General features: G+C 40.0%; 1 protein-coding gene across 6 annotated transcripts in view; it reads right to left on the bottom strand.

Annotated features, from left to right (window-relative positions):
• Window positions 1-2,593: 2,593 nt before the first annotated feature.
• Window positions 2,594-12,011, bottom strand: part of fam13b (family with sequence similarity 13 member B) — a 41,342-nt gene continuing 31,924 nt past the window's right edge. For 4 of the 6 annotated variants that reach the window (XM_026917591.3, XM_026917590.3, XM_053235534.1 and 1 more), the window contains 10 exons: window positions 11,650-11,860; window positions 11,408-11,546; window positions 10,945-11,026; window positions 10,519-10,662; window positions 9,429-9,655; window positions 9,064-9,147; window positions 8,338-8,433; window positions 7,613-7,896; window positions 5,244-5,345; window positions 2,594-4,809 (listed from right to left, as the gene is read on the bottom strand). In XM_026917591.3, the coding sequence (XP_026773392.1) occupies window positions 4,686-4,809; window positions 5,244-5,345; window positions 7,613-7,896; window positions 8,338-8,433; window positions 9,064-9,147; window positions 9,429-9,655; window positions 10,519-10,662; window positions 10,945-11,026; window positions 11,408-11,546; window positions 11,650-11,860 (1,493 nt within the window). In that variant the 3' untranslated portion in view covers window positions 2,594-4,685. The remainder of the gene's footprint in view (window positions 4,810-5,243; window positions 5,346-7,612; window positions 7,897-8,337; window positions 8,434-9,063; window positions 9,148-9,428; window positions 9,656-10,518; window positions 10,663-10,944; window positions 11,027-11,407; window positions 11,547-11,649; window positions 11,861-12,011) is intronic. The other 2 variants (XM_026917592.3, XM_026917594.3) reach the window with 2 other exon arrangements.

Raw genomic sequence — 12,011 nt, 5'->3', positions numbered from 1 at the left:
AAAGGACAGTCAGGAGTTTAAATACAATAAAAGCAGTGCAGATTTGGAAGTCGCATTTCACTAATAAGGTCTGAAGAACTTTCTCACCAATGAGTGAATATTATGTTTAATGATCTGGATTACACAAGCAATGAGTTATATTTATCATGAATGAAAAATATCAAAAGTGACTGACTCATTAGCAGTATTGTTCACCATAAACTCAGAAGTTCTAAGAGAAACAGTATTAAAATGCAGGTCTTTACATTTACATTACAGTTCCTGTGTGACTATGCAGTTAAAGGTGCAGTTGGTATTTTTAAAGATTTTTTTCAACCTTTAATAATAACTAAGTTTCAAAGTTAGCTAAGAAAAACTGAATTGCAATATTGCCATGCAGTAGATCTGTGGACTTTCTTAATTTTAGGCTTCTGCCCGAACAGAAGCTGCTCAGTCAGAGAAGGGGAAAACCCATCACTTTTCACTGCAAGTGCAGTTTGCCTTACAGGCAGCAGAGGGTGCTATAAGTTGCAAACTACTCCTTTAATATGGTTTGGAAAAGCGTTGAATTATTGGAACACGTTCTGCTCGGGTCAGAAGTGATGGTAACACCCAGATGTTAATGCAGTTAGTATCAATATCTATATTAGCTGAAGCTCTGCAGTGTAAACCATGTTACAGTGTGTAATCTGGTCTTGTTCTTTTTCCAAAGAATCACTTAATCCACTTGTTTCCCCACATTGAAATGTATGTGCATCAAATAATAGGTGTCGTGACAGCTCTGACCACTGGAGGGCTGCAGTCATTTCATCAGCAACATGACGTCATCAGCCAAATAAAAAACAAAAGCAATATTACCAGGTCTGCAGGAGTTTTTCTCATTTTGCACTGCTGCAGATTGATTTTTTATCTTTTTATTTTTATTTTTTGGCTGTTCTGGGTTGGATGTTTTCCATACATTAGATTAATTAGAACTGTTTATTCCATAGCGCTTTTGATTTCTCGATTCTGACTGATCAGATGGTGGTGATTAATTTTCTATAACAGCAACTGACAGTAGTTTGCCGACTGCAAAGCAAATCAAAGGGTTATATTAATGTGCACATTTTAAAAATTATTGTTTCTGTAGTAACAACTAACACAGTGACTTATGGTGGAGGCTTCACAAGACCAGATTTCAAAACCATGTGTAATTGTTGATATGGTGAAGTTTATTTTTAATTGTTGATGGAGATGTGTATTTAGCAGGTTAGGAAGGAGTCTACAGTGTAAGCACATTGTAACGGTCACTGTAGCAAAACTCTAAAGTTTTTTGACACAGAGGACTTTTTTTTTCTTATTAACTTGATAAAGGAAAAAGAGGCTGTTTATAGCTGCTGTAACATAAATGATAACAGGATCTAACTTGTTTTGCGGGCATTCCATGACATTAAATTTAACTGGATAAAGTGTTCTTTAATAAATAAAACATTTTAATATGCAATGTGGTATAAGAGGAATAAAATGCTTCCAATAACATGCAGTTAGTGGAAAATAAATACTTAGGGGTGGTAACAGCATCACAGCATCACACCACCTGCTCATTGACTGTTTCCTGTAACAGCATTGTTTACTGTTTTATTTCTTACGTAATAGAATATTTGAAAAAATTCACATTCAAGTGACTCTAAAATCTGCACAAACACACATTGCCATGGAAACAGCCCACACTCTGTAAACAGAGATTTGCTCTTATGTGTAGTTTTTTTTTTTTTTTTAAATCATCATGAGCCTTGTACATTACTACATGAATGCGTCAGTGACCGATCACAGCTTTTCTGTTTACAGTATATGCAATAATAGATCATTATAGGACTTTGGTTGGAAAAAAATGTTTAGGGAAATTGTGTTCTTTATGCTGCTTGGTTAAAAATGAACTATGTTATGTTACTTTCTAATCTTGACATTTACCAGTGATGTATAGAATTTAGGAGGGGCATATATTTTGTTGTTTTTTTGTTTGTTTTTGACTTGTTAATAAAGGACTGTCAGTTGGCTTTTTTTCCAAGTCATTGTTAATTACAATTTAAAGTTTGTGAACAAACAAATTTGTTGTGCCAAAATCCATTCATTACATGAGCATGTAAAGTTAGGACATTGTGAAAATCTGTAGGGGTTTATGGAAAGAAAAAAAAAAAAGATAAATGTGTCTGATAAACATTCCTTAGTTGTTCAGTCTATGCTGCATCACTGCTGACGCTTTTTCATAGATGCAGTAAAAACACTTTTTGAAAATATACTATAATAGTATATTTAGTAACATTGTTTAACACTTTTGTGAACTGAAGTGCTAGAGCTGAATTACTCATTTGTATTAAAAATGTAGGTGAAGAGTCAGTGGGTAGCAGCGGAAGACTATAACCACACACTCAACAGAAGCAGAGAGAGAGCGTTGTTATGCCTCTTCAGTGGCTTGTATTTTGCTCCCTTTCTCTGCCGCATTTCAGTTACTTGCACAAACCTTATTTATTCCTGGAAGGCTGGTGAAGATTGTTCTCTGTAACATTTTTTCTTCAACAAGAATTTCTTACAAGCTAAAATCTAAAAAATAATGCAACTTGGTGGAAAGCAAGTGTCTCCTTTTTAGGCATGAATGTCTCACAAGCCATTTATTGGAAATGCACACACTGGATGCAGACGTCCTCTCATTCCACTGATAAAGACCTTGATGCCTCGTTATTGCTTCTTTTTCATGGCACAAAAATAGAAATACAAATATCTGCCATGCAAACTCACTACTGACACGTTTCTTGTTTTTGTTTTTTTTTAAAAAACAAGCAGACGTTTATAGTTAATACAGAGAACTACGCTGTAAAGATGGATTGTTGAAAGTGAAGGTTAAAAAATTAATACAAAATAATGCTCATAAAAAAAGATAATCTGCATGTGAACATTGCAAAGTGACACAGGGGCTTAACATGCATAAAAAAGTAACATCCTTCAGACACAATTAGTGCTTAAATGTACAAGCAAATTTGAACAAACAGTGGGCTGCATTCTCAGAATGCTGTGCAAAAAACATTCACTAGCTCCTACACCCTTTGGAAAAACATTCCATTTCTTTTTTTTCCCAATTTTTTTATCTACTTTCAGCAAAACGGAGCGACTTGAGAAAAAGCTGAGTGCATCCACTGACCTCTATTTCTCATCTAGTGCTTCTGTGGAGCAAGTTTGCTCCCTACGACTGTACACACTAAAACATCAACACGCCTCCCCTTGACTCGGACTCGCTGCTGTTAGAAGTGCGCATTGTTCCTGCACTTAATGCCCAGAGCTTAAAGCAGATACATCAGCAATGCCTTTCACTTTCGAGCTGCTTGATCAAGCATGAAAAGCAAAATACAAGTAAAAGACATCTATACACATTTGATGATTTTTACTGATATACAACTGTTGTCATGGTTTCAGGTCAGTGATTTAGTCCACTGAGCTACAGTGTCCTCCAGGAGGAACAGCTAATCTCAACAAGTCCACGATGATGAGGAAGTGAATTCAACAGAAAGTTAAAGCAAGTGTCCATGCTGACACATTACAGTCTCTCTTAGCGTAAGTAAAGCTGATGGAATGTAGGTTTTAAAATGAACCGATGATTAGTTGGCGATTAGTTCCAACTGTACTCACTTTCTGTTAAATTAGCATGAATTTCCTTCACTGACATCAAGTGAGGTTCACCAGGATGTCAGTTAAGCTGCACTGCCCTAGAGGACACACTTCACTGCTTCATGGCGTGACCTTCCACCAGCCAGGCTGATTAACTAACCATGGGTTTAACAATAACGTCCCGAGTGTGCGACATGAGTGAGCACAAAATGACCCCTTGACTGCGGAACTAATCTTTTCTAACATCAGCTTAGATATTTAACACACTCATTTCCTCAAAGAGTCTCTGATCCATTATTCATACACAAATCCAAGAGATGTGAATCAAGTACAGTGAAGAAATGCTATAAATAAATATACATCTAGTTACATAGTACTCAAACACAGAGCCAAACAAGAAGGAATACTATACGATAGTCAAGCTTAAATTCAATGTTAAATTCTCTGGTCAGTCTGATTAACCCTGCGGTCGCTGAGAAGTCACGTGTATATTTTTAGAAACAAAAGAAAAAGAGCACCAACATGTTCTCCTGTTTATCTTGTTAGAGAGTAGCTAAGATAAAAAAAATAAAATAAAAAAAAAACCCACCAACATTCAGAGTATCATATCAGTAACTTCTTTTAGATGAAACGTGGACATACTGTAACACAAACATATTGTGCATACACAGAGTATGATTTTTACACAGACACAGAATTCTGTCCAGAACACACACTAATAGTGTATCATGTCCCCAGGGTTTGGGGATGTAGCTTTAATAAATGGCGCAAGTCTGAGAAAGATGCTGACTGTGGATGTGGTTGGAAGTTCTGTTCTTGCTGTCCACACACACTTCTGAAGAATCGGCTCAAATGCCGAGCATGTTCCTCTTCATGCTGAGGATTTCTCGCTATGATCAAACAAAATCAAGCAGGCAAAACTAAATATAAAAAAAAAAACTGGGACAGAGAGAATGTCCTCCTGTTGAATCTCTGAAGTGAAAGCAGTTGGTTGCTAGGTGATGGGATGTAGACGTGGATGTCGTGGTGGTGTAGGGGGTGGTGTCGCTGACGCTGCATGCTGGACTCTAGATGGACTTGGACGAGTCCTGCTTGCTGATGAGGACCTCGAGCAGGCGTAGTTTGGCTTTGATGCGTTTGTACTCTTTGTACTCGTCCAACATGGGCACACGGTCCTCCTTCTGTACATTCCTATTGGAAGAGCAGCGACGTGGTCAGTGGAGCGGCTGTGTGGTTTATTTCATTCTGAGTCAGTTCAGCCTGAATAAACACTGCAGCAGTGCGCTTTCCCAGAGCTGCACTAAGATCCAAACTCTCCATCTCTCATTAATCTATTCATGACGCTGCATGCACTGGAGTTCAGATCTGATTGTGTGTGTGTGTGTGTGTGTGTGTGTGTTTGTGTGTGTGTGTGTGTGTGTGTGCATGTGTGTTTTTTTTTTTTTGGTGTGTGTTCATGAGCATTTTTGTGTGTTTGCATGTATGTGTGTTCATGTGTGTGTGATTGTGTGTAAGTTGTGTGCAATTCTTCTCATAAAGGTTCTAGTGCTGTGTCATGGCTACTAAGTGCAGAAACTCTGAGCAGTAGTTTAGCTCAGTACATGAAGTAAACGTTTGTATCTTACCTTCCATTCTGCTTGTAGAACTCATCCTCAAACTCGCGAATGGTCCTCCTCAGCTTCTTCTTCTCGGCTCTGGCTTTCCACAGCTGCTCCAGGAGCTCAGGCCTGTGGGATGCAGGAGGAGTTATAGTGCTCATTATACGACAGTTTAGTTCTGGTCCAATAATTTGATTGGACTAGTGACTATGAGTCTTGATATTTAGTACAACAGCACTGGTACATTTCACTGTCTGTATCACTCCGATTGTGTTCGCTACATAAAATTCCAGTTCTAGTTTGTTACACTGAAACTGTTACTACACTTACTACAGGCTGTCAGTCAGTCAGTGACATGGTAACATGCAATGCTCTACCCAGCTGTTGCTTCATCGGGAACTATTTTCATTTACATTTACATTTATGGCATTTGGCAGACGCCCTTATCCAGAGCGACTTACAATAGTGCTTTGAAGTCTATCAAAAATACATTCTGATACTGGCTCGCTAGGTCACAAACTAGGAATACCATCAGTCCAAAACTCTGTTGGGGAGGTGATTTTTTTTTTTTTTTTTTGTGAAAGTGCTAGTTTAAGTATTTTATGAAGAGGTAAGTCTTTAGACGTCGTTTGAAGACTGCCAGTGACTCAGCTGTTCGGACATCTAGGGGAAGTTCATTCCACCACCTTGGGGCCAGAACAGAGAATTGTCTCGATGCATGCCTTCCTTGAACTCTGAGAGATGGTGGGACCAGTCGAGCAGTGCTAGAGGATCGGAGGGAGCGTGGTGGCGCTCGAGGTGTGATAAGTGCTTTGAGATAAGTGGGTGCTGGTCCGTTTTTGGCTTTGTAGGAGAGCATCAGTGTTTTAAATCTGATGCGGGCAGCTACAGGAAGCCAGTGGAGGGAGCGCAGCAATGGGGTGGTGTGGGAAAATTTAGGAAGGTTGAAAACCAGTCGTGCAGCTGCATTCTGGATCAGTTGCAGAGGACGAATGGCGCTCAGAGGCAGACCTGCCAGGAGTGAGTTGCAGTAGTCCAGTCTTGAAATGACAAGGGACTGAACAAGCACCTGTGTGGCCTGTGAGGAAAGAAATGGACGAATTCTTCTGATGTTATAAAGGAGAAATCGACATGAGCGTGTTAGATTAGCAATGTGAGAGGAGAAGGACAGTTGATTGTCCATGGTTACCCCAAGGTTGCGTGCGGTAACCGAAGGCGAGATCAGAGAATTGTCTAGGGAAATTGCAAGATCCTGAGATGGGGATGAATCACCTGGGATGAACAGCAGTTCAGTTTTGGCGGGATTAAGTTTCAGCTGGTGAGTTGTCATCCATGATGAGATGTCAGCCAGACAAGCTGATATTTTCATTGACAGAGCATAAAAATATATAAAATATTTGGCCATATTGCGTCTGAAATATCAGTTAATAGATATTATTTTTTCTTAAGAGAATTGCTGAATAAAACATTATCACATTACAGTATTACATTGGTGTTATCACACTGCAGTATCACATGACCTGCGGCCTCATGCCTACGGCCGAATCACAACCGTGTTGATGTTACAACAGCGCTCTTGCTTGTGTGATCGTGCTGAAATGTCCACTGGGTATATATGGTATTTTTTCCATTATGACCACTGCTGCTTATAAAACTTTAACATTTTTATCGACCAGTAAAACCACTAGCCACGTATTTCTATGATTATTATTTAATCAACATGTTCTGCCTTTTAGTCAGCCCAAGTCTACATACATATCCTTAAGATTTTTGGCTGACTCTTGCTTGATGTAGGAACATGGGACTGAAAAACACATGACTTTATTTTTACATATGTATATTTTTAAAAATTTTAAATTATGTATACATTTTTAAATGAAATAATAAAGTATGATTTTTAAAAGTGATATTACACAATGTGTAGTAAAGTAGTAGTTTACAATATACATCAGGTATTTACTGGAGTCACTCTTTCTATATATAGTAAATAAGAAGCATTGAAGGGTTTTTAAATGCACCAGAAGCATGAGCACCAGAGCTTAACATGCTGCTCATTTACTTCTAAAAGGATTGCTGCCTTATCCAGTTTGAGGCTTTGAGGTCAATGACACTCAGATACTACAGGCGCTTTAAATAAGCTGTCTCATGATTTGTGTGTGAGTGGGTCGACTCAAACTGAGAATTACAGCATGAGCTACGTGCGTACACAAAGGTGCACTCAAGGTACACAGGCGTACAAAGCTGAAGCTAAGCATATTAAAAACTACAACTGGTAGGTTGCACTGCATTAATAATAGTGGTAAAGGTCAGAACGGTTAAAGCTGGAGTTTAGATGTGGTGTAGTGACTGTGTTGTTGTTGAGTAGAGTGCAGGTCAATGCAGGTAATCACACTTACATGGAGGAGGCGTTAGAGCTGGAGAGACGCAGGTCAAGGGTCAACTTGCCCGAGCTTTCGCCCATCTTCGGCCTCAGGATGCTGTCGGGCAGAGGTTGCTGGGAGCTAGGTTGGGCTGCCGGGTCCAAAGCGATGATGACCTCTGACTCCTCACTCTGCATTCCTCCACTTTCCTGCTCATCCTCTTCCTCCTCTTCCTCTTTGATCTCATCGCAGAAGTGGGCAGTCTCACCCTCGATGATGGGCTGCAGGGTCTGATTGCGTCTCTTGCTGGAGGGCGAGGCCTGAAGGAAGGAGAACAGGAAAGGAAAGGGGAAAGGATAGAGGAAAGAAGACAGGAAAAGAAAGGAAAAAGGCAGGAAGGAAAAAAGGAAAAAGAAATAAAGAAAGAGGGGGCAGAAAGAGGGGGTGGGTAATTGTGGTCATAACAGTTTCAAGTTAGCTCACATGAGTTTTAAATCACGAGTCTACTGTACCAAAGCAAAACTGGCACAGACTTGAATTTCTATTTTTGTCCCTCTTTGAAAGTCATTTGAACTTTCACCTAGTCGCTCATTATGACAACAAATATATTAATGCACATACATATGAGTAAATGCACCCATTTTGTTTTTGTGAAGACACGTTCAGAATGTGTGCTTTCTAAATATAATGTCACACTACACTCAAAATTCTCTGTGGGTTTTGATGTGTTTGTATGTGTGTAATAAAGAGGAAGGCCTTACAATAATGGGTGTGATGCTGACACGGGTGAGCATCTGTTTCACCAGCCGGTATCGGTCATACAAGGGTTTGACAATCAAGCGTTCTTCACGAGTGACCTGGAATATACAAATCATCAGTGGCCTGAAGAGTGGCTCAGATACTATGTGAAATTTTTATATGTACATACTGGTATTCTAAGGTTTCTATATATGTAGGATTATTTTTTCCATTCCCTAAAAAGCACATTTCCTAAACATTTTGGAAGATGATTTTGAAAAGATAAATTTCCTAATTAAATATGAAAAAATGTGCAAATATGTTTATATCAAAACCTTATATAGTAAACATTTATAGGCTAGGTTAGGTTCAACTTTACTGTCACTGTCAGAGTACAAGTACAGAGATAACGAAATGCAGTTAGAATCCAACCAGTAGTGCAAACAGGAAATAAATGAGATACGGTTATGATGCAGTAATTTAAGATAACAGTACACAGGTAAAGGTAAACAGTATGATGCATACTAGTAATGCAAATGGCAATTAAGTTAAATGAAATAAAGAATTATGGTGCAATACTTTGAGATAGTATACAGGTAGAGGGAAACAGCATGATATATGCAATATGATAATATAATAATGACAGATAATTGCAGTGAAGTGCAAGTGAAGACAGTTCCTGGTCAGGGGATTGCACCTGTCTCTGTTTTTGTGTATGAGTGAATAAGTGTGATAGAATTGAGACTCACAGGACGACCATGCAGTCCCTCATAATACAGTAAGTTCTTCTGCAGCACTGTCTTCTCACAAGTGAGCTGCTCCTTGGTCATTTTCTGTCCAGAGGAACAAACATCCATCAACTTTCCACATTATACACCCTGTTATGCTGATGTCAGATGTTTAATAACTGTTTTGCACAAAAACTTTCTAAAACTGTTAGAGTCACTGGAGCATAAAGGATACAAGTGAGAAAAAGGCTAGTGCTGCTGTCTGCAGCTAGCAGAGGATCATCAGCATTTTATCATACTGGTTAAAGTAGTTAAAACTGGTAGAGGACCGAGAGAAAGCTACTGGAAGCAAAACGTATGAGAGCAATCACTAATGCTGTACTGACTCTGATGTCCTCGGGCCAGCCGTCCTCCTCTCTCTTGGTTCTTAGATGTTGCTCAATGAGCTGCAGCGTCTCTTCGCGGGTGGGCCTGCACCCCCGTCCCTCACCCTCTCTCTCAGCGAGGCCCTCAGGAGTCGAGTGTTCCAATGTGGAGCCGAAGCTCTTAGGCAGTGTGTTGCTGCGTGGGCGCGTCTGTGGGGTCAGCTCATTCTCTGCCTTGTGTTTGGCATCTGCGCAAACACATACACACACACACACACACACACACACACACACACACACACACACACACACACACACACACACACACACAGACCAAAAGAGAAAGAGAGATGATAGGGCTATTATTAGAAAGAGTGTAGGCCATTGTTTTAACAAAAAAAAAAAGTCCACCTCAGATCAGCTCAAATAGTTATGACGTTCAAAGTCTGCTTCTTTTGCTTGCACTGAAGCTAATATGCTAAAATACTGAACCTTTTTGTCATAAATACATTAAACTACATCCAGTATGTATATTTCAACAAGGTTAGCACATGTAATTGCTAAAAAAGATCTTGAGTATAGATTAAGATAAGATAGATTTCTTAAGATAGAGCTCTCTCACTTGTTACAGTGCAACAATAAAGAAGCAAACCCGAACACCAAACATGTCTTGGATGATCAACTACCTGGGGGAAACACAAACTATCTGGGGAAAAGGAAAAATTGTGCAAATTTTTTTGCCATTTAACGCAACTTTTCAGAATGTCCACACAATGAGGAATAAGTTATTAACCCCACCATATTCTTTAGGCAGATATATAAAATAGAAGGTCAGTACAGAGGAAACAGGCTGCTTATAGAATATCACTGAGGTAAAGAGACAATACATCACCCCCTCCCTTTAAAAAGGACACAAAAAAAACCACACAAAAACAAAACAAAACAAAAATAATTCTTTGCACTAGACTAAAAACCCGACATATGGCTGAGAGTCCACCCATGGGGGAATGGTTCTACAAGGCCGCAATCAGACAAAACCAAGGAAAGAGGACAGGAGAGAGGACCACAAAATAGCTCTTATGTCTACTTACTGCTGCTTGAGAGTACTTACAGAAGTGGGGTGTCTGTCTAGAGACAGTGAGGGGGCGTGACTGTGTAAAATAGGGTGTGTTCAGAGCGGAGGAGTGGCGTCTGTGCAAGTGAAGCACTGCCTGGTGCCTCAGGGAAGCTTTGGGTAAGAGGTGCTGTCGTCCTGCTGATCAGGTCATCCAGGGGAGTTTAGTTAAAGAGAGAGAAAAACTTATTCGACAGTGCACCTCTGAGGGGGCGTCACATGGTAATGGAGAATGAAAAGGGTGGCGGCCAATCAGAATCGACCAACATGTGAAAGTGGGTGGGGGGTACCATGTGACATGGAGCAGTGATGGGGAGACCTCTCTGTTTTGAGGGTCACACTGTCCATTACTAAGCTAATGTTAATCACTGAGGACCAACTCAAGACCCAGGCACCCCCGCTGGTCACTCACTCAGGCCTTACCTTTAAGCTGTTTACGGATTTTGGTGAGGTCAGTCATCCACTTCAAGACTTTGGGATTAGCTGCCTTGTCAGCATGAGATGGCTGAAAATGAAAGACATAAATAAGTTTTAAATGATCTCTGGGATGGCAACATTAAAAGAATAATTCTTTTTTTTTACTTTTTACTTTTTTTATTGGTTAAAAAAATATGGTTGTGTTACCAAAGTAAACACCAAAGTGTCTCAATTTCACCTGATTGTGCAACTAAGTAATTTTCAATTTATGTTTTATAGTCATATTTTTAAAGCCAGACAGAATGTGAAACTACCTTAATTTTCCACTGTAAGTTTCAAGTGAACACATTTTCCATTCTTTTACTAGTACAGGAAGACTTGTCAACATCTGTAGTGTACATTACATATGCCTATGTAGTTAGATAAAGGATTAGGGGGAAATGACAGTATTATAGGTAGCAGTGCAAACCATGTAGTTCTTGTCTTTTTCAAACTGCTCTTCAAACTGCTTGATCTTTTTCTTGAGGTTCTGGAGTTTCTTGGTGAGCTGCTGACAGACACCGTCACCCTTTGCACTCTCCTTGGAGCTGAAGGAGGCCCGGCGAGGCCTACAAAAGAATGGAGAAATAGACAGATAAGCCACATTGCAACAACTCCTCTAAACTGATGTTTTGTATCAAAGTAGTGAAAGATGTCCATGGATCTCTTCACCTTCCACAGGACAATGCTTTATTTGAAGAAGTGGCATCGGAATCCTGCTGCAGGAAGCGCTGACTGTGACCAAAATCCAGGAAGTGGCGTGCCAGTAATGGCTGCGCATCATCCCCTAGAGGCAGAGGCAACATGCGGCCTGCCAGTGGAGACAACTGTGCCTCTCCAGACTCACTCTCCTCCTGCCATGACATGAAAACTGGAACAGGATCTACAACACACACACATGCAGGGTCACCTAAAATGAAACAGCAATCTCAAAAGAATCACAAGAGACACAGTTTGGCATTGAGTACTAACACCCAGAACCCTGGGTCACATGAGGTTTTGGGGATCTGCTGCAGGGCCATCATGAAGCATTT

This window comes from Pangasianodon hypophthalmus, chromosome 7, assembly GCF_027358585.1.
Source record: "Pangasianodon hypophthalmus isolate fPanHyp1 chromosome 7, fPanHyp1.pri, whole genome shotgun sequence".
Classification (NCBI taxonomy): domain Eukaryota; kingdom Metazoa; phylum Chordata; class Actinopteri; order Siluriformes; family Pangasiidae; genus Pangasianodon; species Pangasianodon hypophthalmus.
The sequence above is the reverse complement of the archived record's forward strand: the minus strand, read 5'-3'. Positions and strand labels throughout refer to the sequence as shown.